Source organism: Sorghum bicolor, chromosome 7 (assembly GCF_000003195.3).
Source record: "Sorghum bicolor cultivar BTx623 chromosome 7, Sorghum_bicolor_NCBIv3, whole genome shotgun sequence".
NCBI lineage: Eukaryota > Viridiplantae > Streptophyta > Magnoliopsida > Poales > Poaceae > Sorghum > Sorghum bicolor.
In genome coordinates this window covers 62,263,813-62,286,507 of record NC_012876.2, presented here as the reverse complement: position 1 = coordinate 62,286,507, position 22,695 = coordinate 62,263,813, and the positions used below count along the sequence as shown (strand labels likewise).

General features: G+C 41.1%; 3 protein-coding genes across 5 annotated transcripts; 2 read left to right on the top strand and 1 right to left on the bottom strand.

Annotated features, from left to right (window-relative positions):
- Positions 1,762-7,361, top strand: LOC8060597. 3 transcript variants are annotated; one of them, XM_021464762.1, is made up of 8 exons: positions 1,762-2,199; positions 2,755-3,189; positions 3,274-4,196; positions 4,278-4,529; positions 5,242-5,322; positions 5,867-6,026; positions 6,116-6,549; positions 7,115-7,308. In XM_021464762.1, the coding sequence occupies exons 2-8, from the start codon at positions 3,030-3,032 to the stop codon at positions 7,169-7,171; spliced, it is 2,067 nt and encodes a 688-aa protein (XP_021320437.1). In that variant the 5' UTR covers positions 1,762-2,199; positions 2,755-3,029; the 3' UTR covers positions 7,172-7,308. The 3 variants fall into 3 exon arrangements, with proteins under 3 accessions (XP_021320437.1, XP_002445800.1, XP_021320436.1); XM_002445755.2 differs by having other exon boundaries at positions 2,755-4,196; positions 7,115-7,361; XM_021464761.1 differs by having other exon boundaries at positions 1,763-2,199; positions 2,755-4,121; positions 7,115-7,361.
- On the top strand, positions 9,039-10,251 carry LOC8060934 (CASP-like protein UU-1). Its single transcript, XM_002445754.2, has 3 exons — positions 9,039-9,573; positions 9,745-9,847; positions 10,021-10,251. The coding sequence occupies exons 1-3, from the start codon at positions 9,362-9,364 to the stop codon at positions 10,249-10,251; spliced, it is 546 nt and encodes a 181-aa protein (XP_002445799.1). The 5' UTR covers positions 9,039-9,361.
- LOC8060596 (zinc finger protein CONSTANS-LIKE 15) lies at positions 10,458-14,684 on the bottom strand. Its single transcript, XM_002444636.2, has 4 exons — positions 13,540-14,684; positions 12,293-12,520; positions 11,001-11,242; positions 10,458-10,884 (listed from the first exon to the last, which is right to left on the bottom strand). Exons 1-4 carry the CDS (start codon positions 14,425-14,427, stop codon positions 10,770-10,772), a joined length of 1,473 nt encoding a protein of 490 aa, XP_002444681.1. The 5' UTR covers positions 14,428-14,684; the 3' UTR covers positions 10,458-10,769.

Sequence of the window (22,695 nt, the reverse complement as noted above, 5' to 3'; positions counted from 1 at the left end):
CTGGCAACTTCGCAAGCAAGAGAAACTTACGATAATAAAACCATAAAAGCATACAAATTCGTGTAGTGAGACGTACATTTTTTCCAGAGCACGAGTTTAAAAAAGTTCGCGTTGCATCACAATATATTCGATCTCTCATTTATGTACTTGGCTGTAGCGGAAAAGGATACCGTTAAAAAAAATGAGACAATGTTCCTAAAGCTTGCTTCCACGGCAGCCATAATGACAATTCATTCTATTTTATGAATATGTTTGGTTTCCTCTTACTAAATTTTAGTCAGTTAGCTAAAATTATTTTAGCTACTATTAAGTGATTAGTGAGACTAAACTACTTTAGTTCATTTTTAGCTAGTGTGTTTAGAAATTTATCTACTAAATAACTAAAGTTTAACTGCTAAAATTTAGTAAGGAAACCAAGTCCTATGTATACGCACATACTTATAGTAAGTCACATGGAACAGTTTAGGTCCTATGTATACGCACATACGTATATTCGATCTCTTATTAGGCCTTGTTTAGTTTGCAAAAATTTTAGTTTTTGACTACTGTAGTACTTTTGTTTTTATTTGACAAACATTGTCCAATCATAGAGTAATTAGGCTCAAAAGATTCATCTCACAAATTACAGATAAACTGTGCAATTAGTTTTAATTTTCATCTATATTTACCGCTCCATGCATGCAATCAAAGATTCGATGTGATGAGGAATTTTGAAAATTTTTGCGAACTAAACAAGGCCTTAATGCGAGCAAAATTCATTTTGACTTTAGAATCACGAAAACTTTGCGTGTATAGCAAACAATTGGCCTATAGATATGGTTATTACAAGTAATAGTTGGATAACAAGATATGTTTTATCTGCTTTAGATTTAGATTTTTTGCAGCTGCAACTATCAGCGGTACAAGCCCACAGTTTTTTGGTTGCTTGTTGTAGCATGTTTGGATCGGCATGTTGAGCTGTAAAATGTATGGTATTCAAACTAGAAGCTTATCAAGCACTTGTAGAAGTACAACGCGAAACGTGTCAAGATTGAAGCAAAAAGAAGGAGGTTTTTTTCTACCTTTCTCTATTTTCCGTCTTCTTCCTCTCCATGCATTTGCCCACCCTTAGCTAAGCTTGGTACTCTAGAAGTTTCTTTGCATCATCGACAGCTCCAAACACCCCTCCATCGCCCTGAGCTCTCTGCATGTAAATCCCCTCCACCACTCGAGTGCTCCTTTAGCTAGTGACACTTTGTAAGAACAACATCGATTTCCTCATCAAATGCTATTACGCAAAGTCGGCATCAATTTATTCCGTGAAAACCACATCCTCCCTCTTTGGGCATGGTCGCGAGCTACTACAACCCTTCTGTATAGTTGAATCTATCACCGGCCGCGAGCTAGATTCAACAGAGATAAGCATGGCGACAAGCTCCTGCAATGGTAAGTGATTGCTTTCCTCTTTCTCCTCAACACAAATCCCAGGTTAATTTTTACTTATCATTTCAAATTATAGATCGTTTTTTTGGCTTTTCTAAATACATATTTTTAATATATCTTGATATATAACAAAACTATGTAGACCGAGGGAGTTGAAAAAAGAACTAAAAAGCGAGGGAACCACCTGTAGCTTGTCCAATAACCTTCAGAATTTCAGATATGCCAAGCAGGGTAGGATAACAATGCCACCCTACCACACCTCTTTTTTTCTAAATCGGAGGACATCAAGGACCAAAATGCAAGATGCGAGTCCTCGGGAAACATTTTTATCCATGGGCGTCGTCGCGTCGAACAGAATACCAACTAAACACAAGCCAAACCGAAACAGCCTTCCGCCGGATTGGAAACTACCAGATGCTACCGGCGCTACTAATCCAGCGTTTCCCACCGTAGGAATCTCTGATTAGCGCCTCAATTAACGATCCGTGTCTTGTTGCACAATTATATAGCCACCATTTGACAAGATAGGGGAGGTGGAGCAGCCAAGAACGCAAGGAGGGGGAAGGGAAGGGAGAGAGAGGAAAAGATTAGGAAAGGGAGGGGATAAACTGAGGGAAGCCAAGAAGAACACAAGAAGAATCAATCGGCCGGATTGCACCCGACTTCCTGGGCGATTTTTTTTCTTCTAGCGATCCGATCGAAGCAGTCCAATCGCTGTGAAGACCCGATTCCGTTCGGCGGCAGCCATGAGGTTGATTTCTCTGTTTGGTCTGTCAGGTAGGCTGGCGTGTGGCGTCATGATTTATATATCCAAGTAATTTTGGTTTGGATTTCCGCAGTTTCTCTTGTCATCGTCTTGGGCTCTGTCATTTATTTGCGGATTTGTGGTAACTTGGTTTGGTTGTCCCGATCGATAACAAAGCTGTTCTTGTGTTCGCCCAAAATCTGTGCTTCTTCCTTTCTTGCGCTTGTAGCTGCTGCGAAGTCCCTCCTTCAATCGAACTGGGGTTCGCCAGTCTGAATGCGATTTTTGGTTCATCTTCAATTTTGTTTGTTTCCAGAGTGCTCACATATGTATGCGGTGAACCTCTACTGTCTTGATTTATGTGTACTAGCAGTAATAGTCTCTGTATTTCACGACCTATTGTTTAGTTGTATTGATGCAACCGTAGTTGGCTGTTCACTTACTATTTTTGAGGCAGCAAGTAGAAGTTCCACAAGCTAGTTTCCTTTTATGAACTGAATGAAGTAATACTAGCTCATGGCATTAATGAGCTCAGCTGTATGGTGGTGAAGTATGTAATGCTCTTTGATTTTCTTTCCTTTCTGCAGGACAGTGATGGGCATGGTTCATCCCAGGTTCCTGGTTGCTTGCTCAGGGTCGAAGCTGTGCTTCATCTCCAGTTGCTGCAGTAGCCGCGCAAAGATGATGATATCTTTTCTTCGGAGGCGGCCAGAGTGTAGTTGTACCCTTCCTATATTGATTGAGTTCAGTAGATAATTCTTGGACATCAGTTGGTATTCTGGGGGACTGAAATACGGATTCTGCAGGACATCAAAAGGACTTGAATAACTAAATTTTAGGTGGTATTCCAAACTAGGTTGCGATGGGTTTACCCCAACCTTCAACAGTCAAGGATGATGCGCCAACAACATTGCGCACCTCTATTTCTTGCCCTCCACATTTTGGAGGTGTTAGTGCCTGTGATTTGGATGGGCTTCCTTCAGGAAGCTCTAGCAGCAGGGTGCTTTCGTACCCATTGATAGGTGATTTTAATAGAAAGACCACATTAGATGGTCCGAATGAATCAAATGGGTATTCTAAAGACAGTCATGAATCTGAACATGCAGGCCTCTGTGGACTAAGTATTGATTCAAGAGATGGAAATTCTAGATCTTTTCCTAAATTGGTGCCTTCTTTCCATATGCCAGCAAGGAGGGTTGTGGGCTTTGATTCTGGTTGTATTGGAGGTTCTGATGGAACAGAAACAGATATGGTCAATTCATCTTTGGTTGACAGCAATTGCCATTTGCCATTTGATCAACATGAACTTCAGGCAAGGAAAAGACTGCTCTCTCCGTTGAAAAATGTGCTCCCTAAACAGTTCAATGGTGATATGCTCAATCTTTCTTCTGGCGATTCTAGATTAAGGCATTCTGATTCAGGCGATAAACTATACAGTACTGGCTTCCAAGATAATAAAAAAGCCAACACAGGATGCCTCAATTCTTTTGAAACACGGGATACTCCAACCTCTAGGTGCACTCGCTGGAGCCCAGAATGGGATGTTACTAGGAGCAATTCTAATTCATTAACTGATGGTCCTTTACTTGGGAGCAAGGATTCTATATCCTATTATGATCATCTAGCAGCTAGTGCAAAATTAGCACATTCTCCGCTTTCTCTGTCTCCTCTCAGCCCTAAATATATGAACAAAATTAAGGTGTCAGGATCCCAAAGATATATAATGAATGATCTTGAGAATGACTTCCTAGATTTAAAGGAAACTGGAGGTTCTGACGGAGCTAGGACGCAGGAGGTATCAAAAGGAACTAACTTGTTACATGATGAACTTGAAGTTATGACACCTAAATGGAGTTCATTGAGAAGATACAAAAATTGGGGCCCTGAATCTTCCCCTACATCTCCCCGACCAACATCTCCTCGAATTGGTTATGGTCGCAGTTCGTCTTTGCATGTAAGGAGGTCACTCGTTGGCTCCTTTGAGGAGTCCCTTTTATCTGGTCGATACTCATATGGAAAAGACAGTCAGGTCTCTAATTTCTTGTCCACTTACTAAAATGTACAGGGCCCCTGATTGTTGAATTTGATTCCATTTCCTCTCTAAATGCAGACACTTGATGGTTTCTTAGCTGTTCTAAATGTCACTGGTGGTAGTTTCTTCCCCACAACTCAGAAACTTCCATTCTCAGTAACAAGCATCGATGACGATAGCTCCTTATTGTACTATTCTTCTATTGATCTTGCTGGGAGGTTGTCTTCGAATAACAGCAAAAGCCCGAAGCTCCAGAGAAGCTACAGTAATAATGATTCACGATCAGCAAAGAGTCGTTTACGCATCCCTGTTAAGGGTCGCATACAACTGGTACTAAACTTTCAGATCCCTAACATTAATATCGTGCTGATCAGTCACCAAAAAAAATCGTTCTGACCTTTAACCAGTTCAATTTTGGTGAAATCATTTTTCTTTATTGTGCACTGGTTTATGCTTTTTTCCTCTATTTGAACTCATTCGTAATCAAATATCTATACAAGTTACCTGGATTGACAAGGCCTGTTGACATGAAATTCCGTAACGATGGAGTTGTCTGCATTTGCTTTGATAGAATTGTTAACAGCCGAGATAAAGCACAATTAAAACCTCCCTTGCTGCATGAAATTTATACAGACAAGACTGCTGAGTTCTTGCATAATACTGAGCATTTTTTTTAAAAAAAATCCTCCCCTTAGTGTTATGTCTATAGGCATTAGGCAATTTCTCAAAAGTGTCAATTAGTTTTCTTTGTACCTTACTGCATTACACAAATGACATTTTAATTTCACCCTTTCCATTCTTTGCAACTTTACTTCAAATAATTTGGTCATATGATCTGTTACATATATCTGCCTACTGCTGGGATCTCTAGGCAACTTGGACAACTGATTCTTTGTTGTTGTTTGTTGTGGGGGAGTTCCTCACAGCAGTCAATAAAGCCAGAGATTTACAGGATCTGATTTACACTTCTGCAGCTGCCCATTTTTGGGAGTTGTATACTTGTGTCTCTGTACAATTGAATTAAAAAATATGACTTTGACAGGTGGTGAGCAACCCTGAGAAGACTCCACTTCATACTTTCTTGTGCAACTATGATTTGAGTGACATGCCTTCTGGAACCAAGGTACAAGAATTACTATTATTTTTCATTATGTTTTATGACCTTGGACTGATATTTTTCATTGTATACTAAAAAGAACTGAATGTTCATGGTATGATATGACCACCTATTTACCAAATTTCCTGCTGATACATGTGAAATATGTATGCACATCCTTTTTTACTGGCTGAGCAAATTTCATTTATTGGGTTGTTTGCTAGCCTCAACCTTTTTTGTATGGGCATTAGTCAGGTGTTTATCGTGTGTATAAGAGATTATATATGTTACAAAGTATTACACTATATTAGTTCTGCCAAGTGATTTTCCCTCAACCAAGTAGTAGAAAAATAAACCAATTTGGAAATTGGCAGTGCAGGTAATCTATTGTTTAATGCGTACCTGAAAGTATTTGAGAGTTTGAGGCCAGGAAGGGACATTCTTTGACCTTCTCAGAGGGATCAAATGCTAGTTTTTTCGAGAGCTGCTTTATAAATTACAACGACGAGTTTTGTTTTTGTTTTCTATCATCCATTCTCATCTTGTTTCTCTTTATTGTGTAACGAGACAGACTTTCATGCGGCAAAAGGTCACACTCTCCCCCTCTGTCTTACCCTCTAATCCAGTGGAAGAAGGAAGCAAGACTTGCGATGTTAATGTTGGGCCCAAATCTTCTCAGTCAGTTTCATGTGGAAGTGAACCTAGTGAACGGGGAACTCTATGTTCAGAATGTAATTAGCTGATGGCCTGATACCAAATAATGGTTGAATCCAAACTGTTGATTTTGAATCAGTGCTAATTTTCCTGTTTGCCTTTGTAGGCTGCGGCGGTGGACAGAACTGCAACTCAAATGACGAATCAGAAAAAGGAGATCTGAAAACAAGATTTAGATCATTGGATAGTGATTCTGATGAATCAAATAAGGCTATTTCTCCTGGAAATAAGAAAGACCGTTCTGATTCTGATGGTTGCTGCTGTCAAATGAATAAGGTTGGCATAGGAGAGAAGAAATCATGCTGCTTACCTTCTAAGATCAATGATAGTTCAGGTGGAGCTGTGCTTCGCTATGCTTTGCACCTGCGGTTTCTGTGCCCCTCCAAGAAATCCTCGAAATCAATGCTTCGGTGCAAATCTGATCCATCATCGGCACCATACAGCAATAATACAGTACCCGAGGAAGAGCGGAGGTTCTATCTCTACAATGATCTTAGAGTTGTATTTCCTCAAAGGCACTCAGATGCAGATGAAGGCGAGGTACACAAAACTTTTGATGTTGTTCCTACCTTTTCATTTGTTCCTTCCATTATCAGTCAGAAATCGGGACAGTTTGCTTTAGTTGATTGGACAAAGTGCAGATGTGCTTAATATGATTTTTTTTTTTTTGAAAATTCAGCGAGCTTTATTGGTTAATAGAGATTGCATCGTTCATCATAAACTGAATAATAAAGCTAGGGGGCTCATCGTCCCAAGTATAATGATATTTCATTTGCATGCCTCGCCTAGCTAGCTCATGTGCCATCTGGTTTGCTTCCGTGCTACAATGCTCGATTGAGACCGTCTGAAACCCAATAAAAAAGAAAAAACTCGACCTGCAGGGGTCTGAAACCCACTAGTTTAATATGATATTCTGTTATTTAGCTTAATATGATATTCTGTTATTTACTATAGCTGACGTTAGACCATCTTTTAGTCTTCCTTAGAATCATTTCGATATGATTATTCAAGCTTGCTTGAATAGCCTATCCGTGGCAATTGGAGTGTTCCTTGGTTGTTTCTTGTTCTGTTAAATCCGTAGTGACAGGTTTCATTTTTGTTGCAGCTGCGAGTGGAGCATGACTTCCCCGCCGATCCCAAGTACTTTGACATAAGCAACTGATGGTCCCTCTGCTCCCATCCCATCTCATGTACTATAGCTTGCGCTGCTGCTGCTGCTGCTGCGCACAAAAAGAATCTGTAAATATTTTACCATGACTAACTTGGTCATCAGCCATTTCATCTTTTCGCCAGCAAAAATGTACAGGTTAATGTTCCAATAAAATGCATAATTTGGTTCTCCTTGATGTTCTGACTATATGTTCTTTCCTCCTGATTTCGACACTTCTTTCTGAACGCTGCTGTCATTTGGCAAAAACTGAAATGCTGAACTGATCAGAAGTCATGTCTTCCAACTGAATTCGGGCCTGAACTCCGTTTTGGCAACTGAAATGTTTAGGTGTTCGTAAATTATGTAATCCAACTCTGAATTCGGTATGCGATCTAGCTGTCAGAATTTGGGCCTCAACCTCCTGCTCTGGATGAATGCTGGAGTGGTGAAACTTAGAAAGGCACGAATGTTGAGATAGCCTGAATTGTGGCATTCAATTTTTTTAGGACAGGAGGAATTACAAAATCTTCCGAAGCTCTGAAAGTTACCATAAAACAAATTACTGTGAAAAGGGAACTAAAATATCTGAAAAGGGAACTAAAATACTCATCTAGAAGTTTTAAACATCAGAACATATTATAGTGCATTTTATGGTGGGGACGCAATGGGCCAAGAAGGATTCGTGGGGTTTCTAAGTTGTCCCTCAACTTTCGCAAAAGTCTGTTTTTTATCTCTAAACTTCAAAACTAGATAAAATATATCCCTCAATTTTTGAAACCATGCATATTACGTCCCTGACATGGTTATGAGCGGTTTTGAAGGCAGTTTTGTCTTTTTCATTTTTATTTATTTTGGCTGAATATTTGTAAAATTATAGTAAATCACATAAAATTCATAAAATAGTAATTCTGATTTTGTTGGACTCCAGATAAGTAGATCTACATAGTGAACATATAATATAGTATGCTTTAGTACAAAATTTTTATTGTAGCTTTAGATCTGTGTTTTTCTATAATTAATTAGAATAATTCATAGCTATAGTTTGTATGGTGCAATTGGGGTGAATTTTTTATGTTAGAATAATTATTATATGTTTAAACTATGGTAAAAATTTCATACTCATTAGATCATTTATAACTTAGTTATAGATTTATTATAATTTAACAAGCATAAACCTAAATAAATCTATAACTAAGTAATACATGATTCAATGAGTATAAAATTTTTACTATAACTCAAACATAGAATAATTAGCTCACCATATAAATTTCATCACAATTAGACCATAGAAAATGTAGCTATAATTAGTCTAATTAATTATAGAAAAACATAGATCTAAATATACATCAAAAATATTTGTACTAGAACATACTATATTATATATTCAATGTGTAGATCTACTGATCTAAAGTCCAACAAAATTGAGTTTTCTATTTTATGGTTTTTATGTGATTTACTGTGATTTTTCAAAAAATTCAGCCAAAATAAATAAAAATAAAAAGGTAAAACTGCTTTCAAAACCAGGTCAAGGATGTAATGTGCACGGTTTTAAAAGTTGAGAGATGTATTTTGTCTAGTTTTAGAGTTCAGGATGAAAATCAGACTTTCGCGAAAGTTGAGGGACCTAAAGTAGATTTTTTCCTTTCTGAAAGGAGTGCAGGCCCATGTGTTACGGAAAGGAATGCAGCAGAAGCCCATGTTGTGCACCGCCTAGCGGTAATGGTCTGCGGGCTTGGTCCGGGCCGCACCGCAACTTGGGCTGGTGGGCTCTGACACACTCCAAATGCAACCAAATTACGTTACGGCATGTTTTTTTTTCTTTCTATAGCAGAAACATTTGCATTGCATTGCAGGAAAAAAAATTGCAACATTTGCTGAGACAGTCCCAAGATTCTCAAACATAATCTTGTGTTTAACTAAACCTACATACAGGATCCTACGTGGACACATATTTATCCTTTCACCTGGAGATGGAGATGGGAGAACATACGAGTACGTGAGAGAGAGAGAGTCCAACGTTCTCAAACGCATTCCGACAGGTAGACTAGACACGTCTCTCTGTTGTGTATATATATCTCGTGTGTATGCAGGCTCCGACATTAGCTGGCGCTGTTGGCGAGATCACGTACGTACGTACTATAATCGTGTGGGTTCGATCGATCGGTAGAAGAGGATCGATCGAACGGCGACGCGCCGGCGACGATGACGATGGAGCTGGAGTCGCAGGAGGTGGTGGTGGAGACGACGACGGCGGCGGCGGCGGCGAGGGCCGCCTCTGCCGCGCACGTCAGGACCACGGTGGCGCTCCGGCTGCTGGCGTTCGCGGCGTCGCTCGCCGCCGCCGTGGTCGTGGCCACCAACAGGCAGGAACGCTGGGGCATCACCGTCACCTTCAAGATGTTTGCCGTCTGGGAGTACGTATACATAGATTACTTGTTCATCGCTTAGATATCGTTGGAATCTGCTAGCTTCTCTTGCTATCGATCGAAGTATCGATGCATGGCATTGTGGTACACTTGACCGACCGGCGATATAATTATCCATCGCGATCGAACTGCATGAAAACTTGTTCATCGATATCGCAGGGCGTTTGTGGCGATCAACTTCGCCTGCGCCGCCTACGCGCTGCTCACGGCGGTCTTCGTGAAGAAGCTCGTCAGCAAGCACTGGCTGCACCACATGGATCAGGTACGTACACGTATACGTATACGGTCACGATAGTCTTCTGTTCGTTCGTTCATGGCTGCCATGTGCCATCTAATATATCTAACTGTACTCTTTATCATCGTCTCCTCCATCTCGATCGATCGCAAGCTGACGTAGCTGTGTGTGTGCTTGTTGTTGATTGGATGCGCATGCAGTTCACGGTGAACCTGCAGGCGGCGTCGACGGCCGGCGCCGGGGCGGTGGGATCGGTGGCCATGTGGGGGAACGAGCCCAGCGGGTGGTACGCCGTCTGCCGCCTCTACCGCCTCTACTGCGACAGGGGCGCCGTCTCCCTCGCGCTCGCCTTCGTCGCGTTCGTCGCCTTCGGCGTCGCCTCCAGCCTCTCCCGCTACCCCAGGGCACCACCCCCGCCGGCACCCAGATAATCCAGCTTGATCAATTAATTTCCCACAACTACTGCTATACGGAGACATAATGATACAGTACTACATGTATATATATACATACATAAATGTTTGGTAGCCCAAGTAGTTTGTTAGAACTAGTGCAAGTGTGTACATATTCGTCTCCAGACAGCATTGACATGTGTCCTAAAACATGCATGGCTAACACAATCAGGGATTCAAGATGGTAGTAAGTAGTAACAAAACGGCCGGATATATATAACAAAACAAGTTACTTCACTGCAAAGACCACATGCATCATATGGTAAATCAGTACTGTATGTAAGCTACATACTGATGAGATGGCAGGGGGTCGTCTCTTACAAGCAATACCGTGCAATCTCTGGAGTTGACTACTGCCCAATGACCACAATTGCTTCAACGCAAAAACTTGGCTCTCTAACACTGCTTATCGATTCCGCCATAGCATCCGTACCACCAACATTGCTACTGCACGTAACGCAGGCACACAGCAAACCACAGTTTACAGGCCATATGGCTCATCCGCCATAGCCGGCGTTCAGGGCTTCGGTCGACTTGACGAACCGCCCTTTCACCCGCTTCCTTGTGTCCGCCCTCAGCTTCCTCGACTCGTACCGTATGTGCTTCTCATACCTAGACAAGAGTGATGGAGAGGCATGTGATGAGTAAACTGTAACACTCTTTTAATACTGCGGAAGATCGAAGTTGCTGTCGGCAGCAGCAGACAGGTAAGGGTCATAGATCCATGCCTGCGGTTCTTCTTCTTTTCCCTGTACCGCTGCATAGCGCTGTCCCTATTCTGCGCGAGCGTCTCGCTGTCGATCCTCACAGCAGGCCTCTCAGCTGCAGGGGTGGAGACCGTTTGATCCCCGAAGGAGATCTCCCTGGTGAGTGCTGGTCCTGATGTGGGTACATGGTTTCCAGAGGTTGTTGGTCCATCGATCGTCGAGGCACAGGAGCTCAGCTTCCGTTTGTTGCTCGCGGTGCTCACCTAATGAGGAGCAAAATTTCAGCTAATATTAGAAGTCAGCCATGCTGAAATTCTACTGATTCATGTCCCAGAGAGAGAAATTATCTTTGAAAGGACTCAGATAGAGACTTGTGGTACAGACTTGAGCTAAAATGATGCAAAAACCAAGAACATGTGGTGGGGCGTTGTGTAGCGATTTTTAGGTGACAAAATCGGCCTTTAATGTTTCATAAACAGACAAGATGCCTCCATGACTTGGTGGACCAGAGGATATGTATGGTGGCCCATAACAATCCTGGTGAACGAAAACAGCTCGACGGGTTCATACCATATGGGAGTATGGGACCATATCGAGTCCACTTCTATATGAATAGGCCTTTAGAAGATAAGATCTATATCCAATTATGAGCATGACTGCTTGAACGCATTCAACAGTAAGTATGGCATCAACATCAGCAAAAGCTGGGTTATGGACCAGCAAGTGGTGCATCAAGCTATCAAACATGTGGAGCATCTATATGTCCTGTAAACATACATGTGGCTTTTGGAAGTTTTGCGAACTATTCAGGCACCTGATTTTCAGTATTTTGTTGATCTCAAAGCTTTGATCAACAAGTTTTTTACCCAAGCAAATATTTATGTTCAAAATACTGTCTTAGATTTCTTAGCTCAGGCCAGAGGACTTCATCATGGAAGCTAGCTAGCTAAATTTTTTCTTGATGGGCCAAAGTTGTGGTACAAACTAGAGGATGATGCTCATCTATACGAATGGCATCTTTAATCAGAAAAGTATTTGGTCCCTTTGACTTTGCTCCTCTGCATTTAGTGCTATAGTGATATGATTTTTTTTCTTAAAGTGAAGAAAATAAGAAACTACGATACATGTGAGATAAGTAATGCCTTCACATACATGGCCATTAATCTTATTTTCTATCACATCACATGGGCTACAGGTTAACAACACATAGCTGACGCTGTTACTACAGTGAACTCGCCACATGTTCTGGATAGACACAGCTGCACACCAAGCAAGCATCCTTAGGGTACGGAAAAAGGGGATAGAAGACTTACATTTTTCGATGACAACTGACAGATATTAGAGGACATGATATCTTCGGCAGTTGAGCAGTATCTTGAGTCATAAATATCTTCCAGATCTTTCGTTGTCCCCGAAGAAATTTCCTTAAGCATGTCACTATAACTCTTAATCATAAAGCCTCCATGGTTAGAACCATATCCAACTTCAAGAGCAGACTTCTCATCGTGATCCCTTGACCTTCCCAAATTGAAGTCCCAAATCTGCCATACAAATAACAAGCAAGCAATCAACTACCTCATTCTCTGACAATAATAAGCAGACTCGAACATGAAAATTAGAATACAAGTTGATGAATCTGGAGGATCCGTAGTAGTATGAAGTACATGATTTTTTTGACAATAAAACATGCAATCAGAAGTTCAAATAATTAAGATTGCAATTGATGCATGATTGTTGAGCAGACTTATGTGAAAATATGATCCATTTCGCATCTGAAAAGTCAAGTACGATAAGAAATCCTGAATAATAGTTATTAGTAGTGTGAAGTCATGTGCAACACACTTTTCCACATCAAGATAGCAACGCTTCTTTAGAAAGGTACGTATATTTGCATCCTTTCTAAAGCAAACACATTTCTTCACCAGCTCAATTTGTGCATTCAATGACTCTAAAACAACAGGTCCGTGTAATTTTATCCCAACTACAAGCTCTCTGTGAAAAAAACTGAACCATGAATGCAGAGAGCAGGAAGATCAATTTTATCTCGTTCTCTACTGAAAGCTACTGTGAGTGTGATCATACTGTTCTCCTGGCTGAAAAAAACCTAGGAAAGGAAGAGCCATGACAAGTTCAGAACCACGGATTTCTCTCTCCAGTCATCTGAAAAAAGCACAGGCTTGTAAAAATCGATGGCCTTGGAACCAGCACCATAAATCAATATGGAGCGAACCAATCATTTTGATCTACCCACTCAGCCACCCGAGATCTTGACTACATTTCTCGGTCTGGTTGATATGCAGAATGGCTAGGAAGCGCTGCCAATTTGTTTTTGTATACTGTTAGCTTTGTTTAACGAAGGGCATAATATTTCACCACCATGTGATTATTAAATCATGTGTAAGGCCACCGAACTGAATAAATGAGAAAGATTTAGCAGGACAGTTAGAATTCAAACTGACTGCAAATAGATTGATTTATATAAGAAGTATTGATAAAAACGGGGTTATTTTATCTCTCTTTTTAATTTAACAACACAACGGGTGTTCGTCTTGAAATTTACCTGGGTGGGCGGCACTGAGGGCGCAGCGCAGTCCCAGAGCAGTTGTTCGTCGTCATCACCCACCCTGTCGGCACCTCCAATGAGGTCGGCGCAGTTGGCGGACGCCATCATGAGCAGGGACGTGTACGGCAGAGGCACCTCCTGGACCGCGGCGGGCGGAGGATGATGAGTCGGCATCGCCGCGGGGGGCGACATCTTGCCCGGCGGCAAGCGTCCACCGGATGCCGCAGAGGTGCGGCGAGGCGTGCGCGGGCTCAGATCCGAGTGCGGGTGCGCGTGGGCTGTGTCCGTCTCGCGTCGCGCCATCTCGGCGAGCTGGTCGCACAGCGCCTGCCCCCTGAGCGGGCGCGCCCCGGCGGCGTCGGGGGCGGGAACCCGCGGCGGGTCGCACGGCACGTAGAGGTCGCGCAGGTCCGGGTCGACCGCCACCCCGAGCACGGAGTAGTCGAGCACCGAGAGGAAGGGGTCGCCGTCGTCGATGTCGCCGCCGGCGCCGTCCTTGCCCTCCTCCGCGCGGCGGAGGTCGAGCCCCCATGACGCGGCGAGCTCGGCCGCCGAGGGGCAGCCCGAGAAGCCCTCGACCGGCACGCGCACCGCCGCCGAGGCGGCGTCGTCGCAGCAGCCGGCGCAGAGGAACGCCGGGTCGGCGCCCGGGACTGGGGAGACCCGCGCGGCGGCCGGGCGCGCGGCGCACCCCGCGCAGAGCGGCACGCGCACGTGCTTCCTCGACAGCGCGTTGGCGGCGTGCACGTGGCGGTCGCACGCCACGCAGAGCCGCGCGGCGTCCGCGCGGCAGTGCAGCGCCGCCGCCGCCTCCCCGCAGTAGTCGCACGGCCACTGCTGCCCGCCCCCGCCTCCTCCTCCTCCTCCTCCCCCGCCGCTCTTCATCTCCCACGCCGCCACCAACCTACCCGACGAACTCACACACACACACACACACACACACACACAGAGAGAGAGAGAGAGAGAGAGAGAGAGAGAGCAGAGAGCCCGCGCGCACGTGGACCACGAGGCGCAGGAAATCACGAATTGCTGGGGCCGGAGCAGCCGACGCCGACGAATAAAAATGACGAGACGAGAGGCGGAGAAGGCCAACGGGGAGGGTTTGCTTTGCTCGCGAGCCTTCGCAATATGCAGCAGCAGCGGAGATGGAGGCGGGGGGCTTTTTTTTTTTTTTTGCGATAGAGATGGAGGCGGGGGGGCGGGCTGATCCGCCACGCGCCGCGGAACAGCGGACACCTCCCGCTGGACACGTGTCAGCCGGAAGCGGAGGTGAGGTGGCGGGCCGGCCCCGGGCGGCAGCGGCGGTGGGGGCTGTCGGAAAATATCTTGGCTCGTCGCTGAGCTGGCGCGGGCGGGAGTGGGAGTGGGAGTGGGAGTGGGGCCCATGTCTGGTTCGTACGGCAAGGCTTCGTGGTGGGGGCCCACTAGGTTATGGGCGATTGGGGCCGGGCGGTGCGGTGGATGAATCGGTGGTGACCTTGACCCGAACCCGATCGAGCTGCCGAACATGATCAAAGGCGACCCAAGGTTAACTTTAGGCCCTGTTTAGTTTCCCACCTAAAAATTTTTCATCCATCCTATTTAATCTTTGAACACATGCATGGAACATTAAATGTAGATAAAAAATAAACTAATTACACAGTTTGGTTGAAAATCACGAGACGAATCTTTTAAACCTAGTTACTTCATGATTAGCCTTAAGTGCTACAGTAACCCACATGTGCTAATGATAGATTAATTATACTTAATAGATTTGTCTTGCAGTTTCCTGACAAGCTATATAATTTGTTTTTTTATTAGTTTCTAAAAATCCCTCCCGACATCCTTCCGACACATCTGATATGACACCTAAAAAATTTTCATCACCAATTTAAACAGGGCCTTAAACCTCAGTCCTCTCAGATAGGATCATAGGAGTAGTCACAGCTGAGCTGACAAGTGACAACAGAGACACTACTGTAGTACTGTACACGTAGTATGAGTGATGAGCAGCTGCAATTTGACACAAGATAAGGAAGGCGTTGCTCATTTGTCACGACTCAAGTGAAGTGATTTCACTTGTTTGTAATAATAAAAAAAAAGGTGGTGTGATTTCCATCTCAAACACATGCATGACAATGACTCTAACAACACTTCTTGTAGGAATAGGAATAGTGTAGCCTTGGATGGATTAGACAAAGCTAAGCTAGCTAGCTAACTATGAGTAGGGTGAAAAATCGATGCATAATAATAATATCTTCCCAGCACGGATGGATCGGCCATTGGATGGAGGGAAGAGAGACATGGATCAGAGCACTCTTGCCTAAACCCACTGATGACCGGGACACAAAATTTCCAAGCTATTGTCTACTAGCTAATCGCGACTTTGACGCATTCCTGTCAACTTTAATTAATCTCTTTTTTTTCCATCCGTGTCTCACCTTTCAACTGTCGATTAAATTAACTTCACTAACCAGGCGCTCTATCTGCTGTCTTAATTTCACCTGCTGCAACGGAAAACTACATAGACATCTTCAATCGTATAAGTTCCAATATTAGAAATTATATATAATTTCTATACCTATTAATTTTTATAGAAATTATAATTTTAATGGATAGTTCTTACGGAATAGTTTTTTATTCAATCACATATATATATTTTCTTCATTCTCGTATAGACATAGTTTCTAACTTAGATTTGGTTTCTATGTTTTTTTGCTCTCTCGCTTCAATAACTATCTTAACACATCAGCAAAAAACTTAGTTGGTAGTACAATTAATGTCGTGATTTCTGTATTGGGAGTGCTCCAAAACTTTTGCATTACTGGCGCGTTTTGTAAGGTTCTAGATTCTCATATGCTTTGGTTCTAGATTTTTTTAGAAACATCTCTATCATAAATCAAAAAATCACTTCATGGAAGCTATTTAGTTATCTTGTTAGAATTTTGAAAGTAGAATCAAAGTTAGGAGAAAAATAGATTTAGGTGTTTCTCTAGACTAGTACAAAACCATGAACCAGTTAATTTTTCTTAAAACGTTCTCATTTTATGGTGTTTGGCAACAAATATAGTAAAATGTTTCTCTCTGACAAATGCACCTTACATCCCATCCTATATGTTCCACATGTAAAACTTTTTTTTATCACATATTCCTTTTCTTGTCATCAGTGTAAAGGACACTACATAAAATTTAATAGAGGTGGGCAAAAGACATTAAACGAGACGAATAGACCCACCGCCTTGGACCAAAGGTCACGGTTAATCATGGTCTTTTTTTGAGGCGTTTTGATGTCTATCTTAGTTAATAAAATAAAAACAACCAAAAAAAAGAAAAAATGTGGATGAGGCCAGTGAGCCCATACCTAGGCCCACTAAGCCCATCCACACGCTGTTGTCGCCGCTCACTGGATCCGCCGCCAGGGCACGTCCTCCACCAACGAGCTCGCCAGATCCGTGAACCCCAAGGCCGGAAGAGATTGTAGAGGTATATTATGTCTTTTATGCATCAAGCACGCAAGAGAAACTAGCTCTTCTTCCCACACTTGTTCAAAAAGTATCTGACCTCTCTCCTTCACGTGACACCTCTAACTTATAACTTTATTCTAATCCAAAATACTTTAAGTTTTACTATTTTTTTCTAAAAATATTCATAACTATGATATTAAAATAAATATATCATTAGATCCATTACACATAATCTCTTTGTTCTAAATTATAAGATATTTTAGTTTTTCTAGATACATAACTTTTGTTATACACTGAGATATACACTATGCCTAGATACATAGCAAAATTATTGTATTTAGAAAAACCAAAACATCTTATAATTTAGAACACAGAGGGTACCTATTAGCATGGTGTCACAAAAGTTAATAATCTTATCCATAAATTTGGTGTAACCTAATTAATTTAGATACTTTAACTTTGGATGAAGCTAGAATGGTGATCTTTAGGGATGGAGGGGGTAAGTGGAAATAAACGAGATGGTAAGACAACTATAGAGATGTTTGTACTCTGTTTCAGCTTCTTCATCATGCAGTGCCAGCAAGAAATTCATGTGGCATGATAGTGTCTTATATAGATCACTGTCAGCACCATCAGTATCATCCACCCCATGAGGTGTTCCGTCCTAGTATACTACTCTTGATATTCATGATTTTCATGACAAAACCTCGCTTTAAATAAGATAGCGGAGTCTGTTTCTTTTTTAATACCAAAAATCTAAAGGGGGATGCATGATTCAGAGTTTATGAAATAAAAATATATATAAAAAAGAATCTTCCTAGTGAAAGATATTTAAAAATACGACATGCGAAGACCATACAACTGAATAAATTTAGGTGAGCGCACGTGTTTTGGCCTTTGTTGCTTCGTTAAAATGTAATAAAAAATAAAACAAAAATTCTAGGGCTATGTTTTTATTATTGGTGCAATGCAAAATCCTTTGAACTATTCACCATGCGCAAAGAATAAGGTAAGCTTATACTCCCTTTGTGCCAATTATCTATCATTCACACTTTCTGAGAAATAACTTCAACTATGATATTTTAATCTAATTTTTAATTAATTAATTTAGAAATATAAATAGTATTACATATTTTAAAAAAAATGAGTTAAGTTTATGGTATAGAGTATCTCCCTTAGGAGTTAGGACAGCACAGCTTCATCGTACGGTGGCGTACCTTTCTGAAACCATGTGCTCTTGACTATAACTTTGGATATCTCACTCCAATTCGAACTAATCGTGCTTGTCAAATTTAGGAGGTTGGCGATTAGACGCTTTCGATATCACAAATATGACATTTGCACCGTCCATATGGTACTGGTTCAGTACATAGATATCGATCTTATCACACACCCAAGAGCATTGGCCATTGGACCATAATAATAATAATAGCATGACCCATTGGTTTCACGCATCTGTCTCAATGCATGGTCATTAGGGCACACATCCCATTTGTGTTTGCTTGCAATCTCTCTCTCAATGGACTTTTTGGTTACACATCTCTCTCATACGATACGCATAAAAAACAATTCATTACCACTTGCTACCTCATCCTAAATATAAGTAGTCCCATTAGAATTTGTTGTTGCTCAAACATTTTAGATTTTAGATATACATGGTTATTTTTTACTTCTTTAGAATTTATTGCACATTTTTTCATACCCACTATATTTAGGTACATAGTAGTTAAATCAATGTCTTAAGAGTCTGCTTGGCTGACTCTCAGTTTGTACCCAACTAAAATTATGGTAAACCAAAACATAGGCTTGCCAAAGTTTAATGTGAATTTGGTTAAATGTGCCACAACAATAGTAGAAAATATATTTTCTCTCTTATGTAACTTATATTATATAAGAAGTTTCTCGTGACTTGCTAAAACTTGGACATAAACATTGGTGTGCCAATCTTTTTTATAATGAATTATTTGATTACTAAAATTTGTGATTTACCGTAATTTTAGTTGGGCGAAAATTAGTTTTTCCTTTTTGCGACGAGGGCAAAAATTAGTCATTCAACTCCTAAGGCTAAAACAGTCTTCTAGTACGTATACCAAACTATAGCATACACCAAATAAGTTTAAACATGCATCATGGAGTATTGTACGTGTGCTAGATACAGAGATACTCCACCTTTTTGTAAAATAAAAAAAAGTTACAGAGATCCTACGATAGGTAGGGTACATCATCATGCCATCGCACGTTGCAGCAGCCTGGAGTAAAGCTGTCACTGCATTGAATCTGAAAGGTGACCGCGCACGCTGATACAGAACCTACATAGTATACGTGGACCGTGCCGAGCTGGCACACGTGGCCTACCTCGATCTCTCTCGAAGCCTCTGGGCTCGAGTCCGTACACCAGCTTTTGTAACCACATTATTACTAGTATTTGTTTAATCAATTATTGTCATTATATTATGGTGCACAGGGAGACAGCGACACAATGCAAACACTACACATCCATATCTTTTGAAGATTGATAGAATCACGCTGCTTAATTTAAACTAATCCCTCCAGCCCCCACCCACACACACAAGCTGAATTACTAGTCATTTGCATCGTTGTGGCATAGAGACAGCTGAATTAGGCCTTGTTTAGTTAAAAAAAACTAAAAACTTTCAAGATTCCCGTCATATCTTGCAGCACATCTATAGAATAATTAATATAGATAAAAAACAATTAATTGTACAATTTATTTATAATTTGCAAAATAAATCTTTTAAACTTAGTTAATCTATAGTTAAACGAAAGTATTATGATATCTAAAATGTTTTCACCTACTCAATTAGGCAATAGATCTAATACAAACTCATTTCTATGCAAACTATATAAATTTTAATCTGGACCACAAAATGTTCATCCACATTCAAGGTGTGGTGACATTTTCGACGGTACAGGAGTGGTAACAGGACTTTGCTTGTCTATAAACTAAAGCTGAAAAGTACCTATAGTACTAGTACGAGCTGTTATCCTCCCTACTTTTAGTTACTCCTAATTGCATCGTAATCGATTAGAACAAAAATACGGTGTCCAAAACCTAACATTGACTCATTTTTTTTATAAAAATATGAGTAAACTTCATCACCTGTCCTTAAACTTATTTGGTGTATCATCCTAGTTTCTAAATTTACAAAACAATCGTTTAGATATCTAAACTTGTTTGATTATATTATCCTAGTCCCTAAACTTAGAAATCTCACATATAGGTCCTCAAACTTGTTGTTACGTCATCCCAATCACTAAACTTGTTTATAAGTCTCATCTGATCGAAACCGGGCAAATCTAAAAACTCTATATAGGAAAATAACTCATAACTTTTTCATATAAACTTAAATAAAGATAAACTTTATATCAAAATTATAGTCACCAACACGATCTACAACTTTGTAGTTGAAAAGTTTTTAAATTGAAATCTTTTGGGGTCCCAATATTTTTTGAAAGTTTATAAATTTAAAAATTTAAAAATTAAAATTAAATTTTGTGACACAAAAGGACTTTAAATAAAACTTTTCAACTACAAAGTTGTAGATCGTATTAGGGGCTACAACTTTGATATAAAGTTTATCTTCATTCGAGTTCATATGTGTCGCGTATCATAAACCGAGATACCCAAGCTAATAGCATAAAAAACCCAAGGCTCTTTTTTTAGACAAAGGTTTGAAGACCAAATCACATAAAGGGCACTGCCGGATTGGGCCGGAACCACTCTCTTTTAGCCCAAAGTGACAGGAGCCACTCTTCGACTCGCCCAAGGTTGTGACTCAGGCCTCATATGGTTTCTCCAATTTGTCCGAGCCTAAGCCTTGGGCGGATTCACTGCTCCGCCCGAGCCCAAGCCTCGCGCGGTTTCTCCACCTTGCCCGAGCCCCGGCTCGGATCCCCTGTTCCCGAACTTCCTGCGCACGGTAATCGTACCACGGATGGGACGTGGGGCATGTCCTAGTGTCCATGTTGCGCAGGAAGGAAATAGTGCTCGTTGTGCTGCCTACTCCCATCACTACGACATCTGACTCCCATCACTGTGCGTATGAGTTGAGTCAGGAGGAGTAAGCCACGTCAAATCCCAAGTACTATCGCCACAAAGCCCATCAATATTTCTGTACACAGGTTAGAAGAAGAGGCCTTAGGAGCTAGCCTTGGCACGAAACAGGCCTCGGCTTGACAGGAATAGGGCTCGAGACGGTAAGGACAGGGCCAGGTGTCATGTATACAACATAAGGAATGGCTCGCCACAACAATTGAAGCAACCATGCTGTGTCTTCGATCACTACAACTCCAGAAATGGAGCACCTCACCGTCACCGCACAACACCATACCACATCCCATACCCCCGGACAGAATCATGGCAACACATGTACTCCTCCACTCCTCTTGAACTATAAAGGGGAGAAAGGGCCTCATTTGAGGGCACACATCTACAACACAACCACACACGCCAACATACAATCACGCCCTAAGACGAGACTCGGGTCGTATTCCCTCTCTCGCGACTCGCTTGAAACCCCTACTACGAGCACTCCGGTGTAGGATAATACAAACTCTCCTCTCACACTGGACGTAGGTCACGCTTGGCCTAAACTAGTATAAACTCTCGTGTTCTTTCTACATCGCCATCTGGGTTTGAGGACATGCAAACTCGTATTACTCGTTAGTGCCTAGACAGCAAGTCCATACACCAACAATATGAAAAAAATTATGAATTATTTTTTGATATATAGTTTTTAGATCGCTTTGTTTTGACCGAGATGAGACTAAAAATCAAGTTTAAGGACTGGGATAACACAATTGAGCAAATTTGAGGACTTAAATAGGCGATCTCTAAGTTTAGGGACCAGGATGACATAACTGAATAAGTTTAGGAACCGAGATGACATAGACGAATAAGTTCAAGGATCTAAATGGTCGATTTACGAGTTTAGAGACCACAATGACACGATAGTACAAGTTTAGGGACCGGTGGTGAACTTTAGTCTAAATTTTTTTTATTAAAGAGTGGTATATACATTTTTATGAAAATATTTTTCAAGGCAAATCTATTTATATCGTTTTCATGTTTCCAAACTCATCAACTTAAAAGTTATCCATAATTTATATTTTCATTTAACCTAAACCTTGTCCAAAACTATCATGGAGGAGTGCAAGCATTTCCACTTGCATGCTGCAGACATGGATCAGTTTCGATGAAGGCTCCATGTAATTTTATTTGCATTAAATAGATTATTATATAGATATTTTTATGATATGATAATGTTTTTTAAAAGAAAGATAGAATGAGTTTTATCTAAATGAAACTCACTTGATACGGCTACCAAATCTTTATGAGACATGGCATGCTTTTTAAAATTATATTAACTGTGAGTGTTTAATTTCATCTCTATTTTATTTTATTTTATTTTTTATTTTATTTTATTTTTTTATTTTATTTTATTTTATTTTTTTATTTTTTTATTTTTTTATTTTTTTATTTTTTTATTTTATTTTATTTTATTTTATTTTATTTTATTTTATTTTATTTTATTTATTTTATATGAGGTGTGATAGTACTTGAAAACAACATAAGGAAACTCCTCGTTAAGACGCGTCTCATGCGTCCAACAATAAGTACATATGCAACATACTTAAGTTGCTAATTAAACAACATATTTAGGTAGTATGTGACCTTGTTTAGATTTCT

Coding starts and splice junctions, on each gene's coding strand:
- LOC8060597 (XM_002445755.2), top strand. CDS start 3,030: ATGGGTTTACCCCAACCTTCAACAGTCAAGGATGATGCGCCAACAACA. Junction 4,197..4,277: donor CATATGGAAAAGACAGTCAG/GTCTCTAATTTC, acceptor CTCTAAATGCAG/ACACTTGATGGTTTCTTAGC. Junction 5,323..5,866: donor ACATGCCTTCTGGAACCAAG/GTACAAGAATTA, acceptor GTAACGAGACAG/ACTTTCATGCGGCAAAAGGT.
- LOC8060934 (XM_002445754.2), top strand. CDS start 9,362: ATGACGATGGAGCTGGAGTCGCAGGAGGTGGTGGTGGAGACGACGACG. Junction 9,574..9,744: donor AAGATGTTTGCCGTCTGGGA/GTACGTATACAT, acceptor TCGATATCGCAG/GGCGTTTGTGGCGATCAACT. Junction 9,848..10,020: donor GGCTGCACCACATGGATCAG/GTACGTACACGT, acceptor ATGCGCATGCAG/TTCACGGTGAACCTGCAGGC.
- LOC8060596 (XM_002444636.2), bottom strand. CDS start 14,427: ATGAAGAGCGGCGGGGGAGGAGGAGGAGGAGGAGGCGGGGGCGGGCAG. Junction 12,521..13,539: donor CCTCAGTGCCGCCCACCCAG/GTAAATTTCAAG, acceptor TTTGTATGGCAG/ATTTGGGACTTCAATTTGGG. Junction 10,885..11,000: donor GAAAAGAAGAAGAACCGCAG/GCATGGATCTAT, acceptor ACTCTTGTCTAG/GTATGAGAAGCACATACGGT.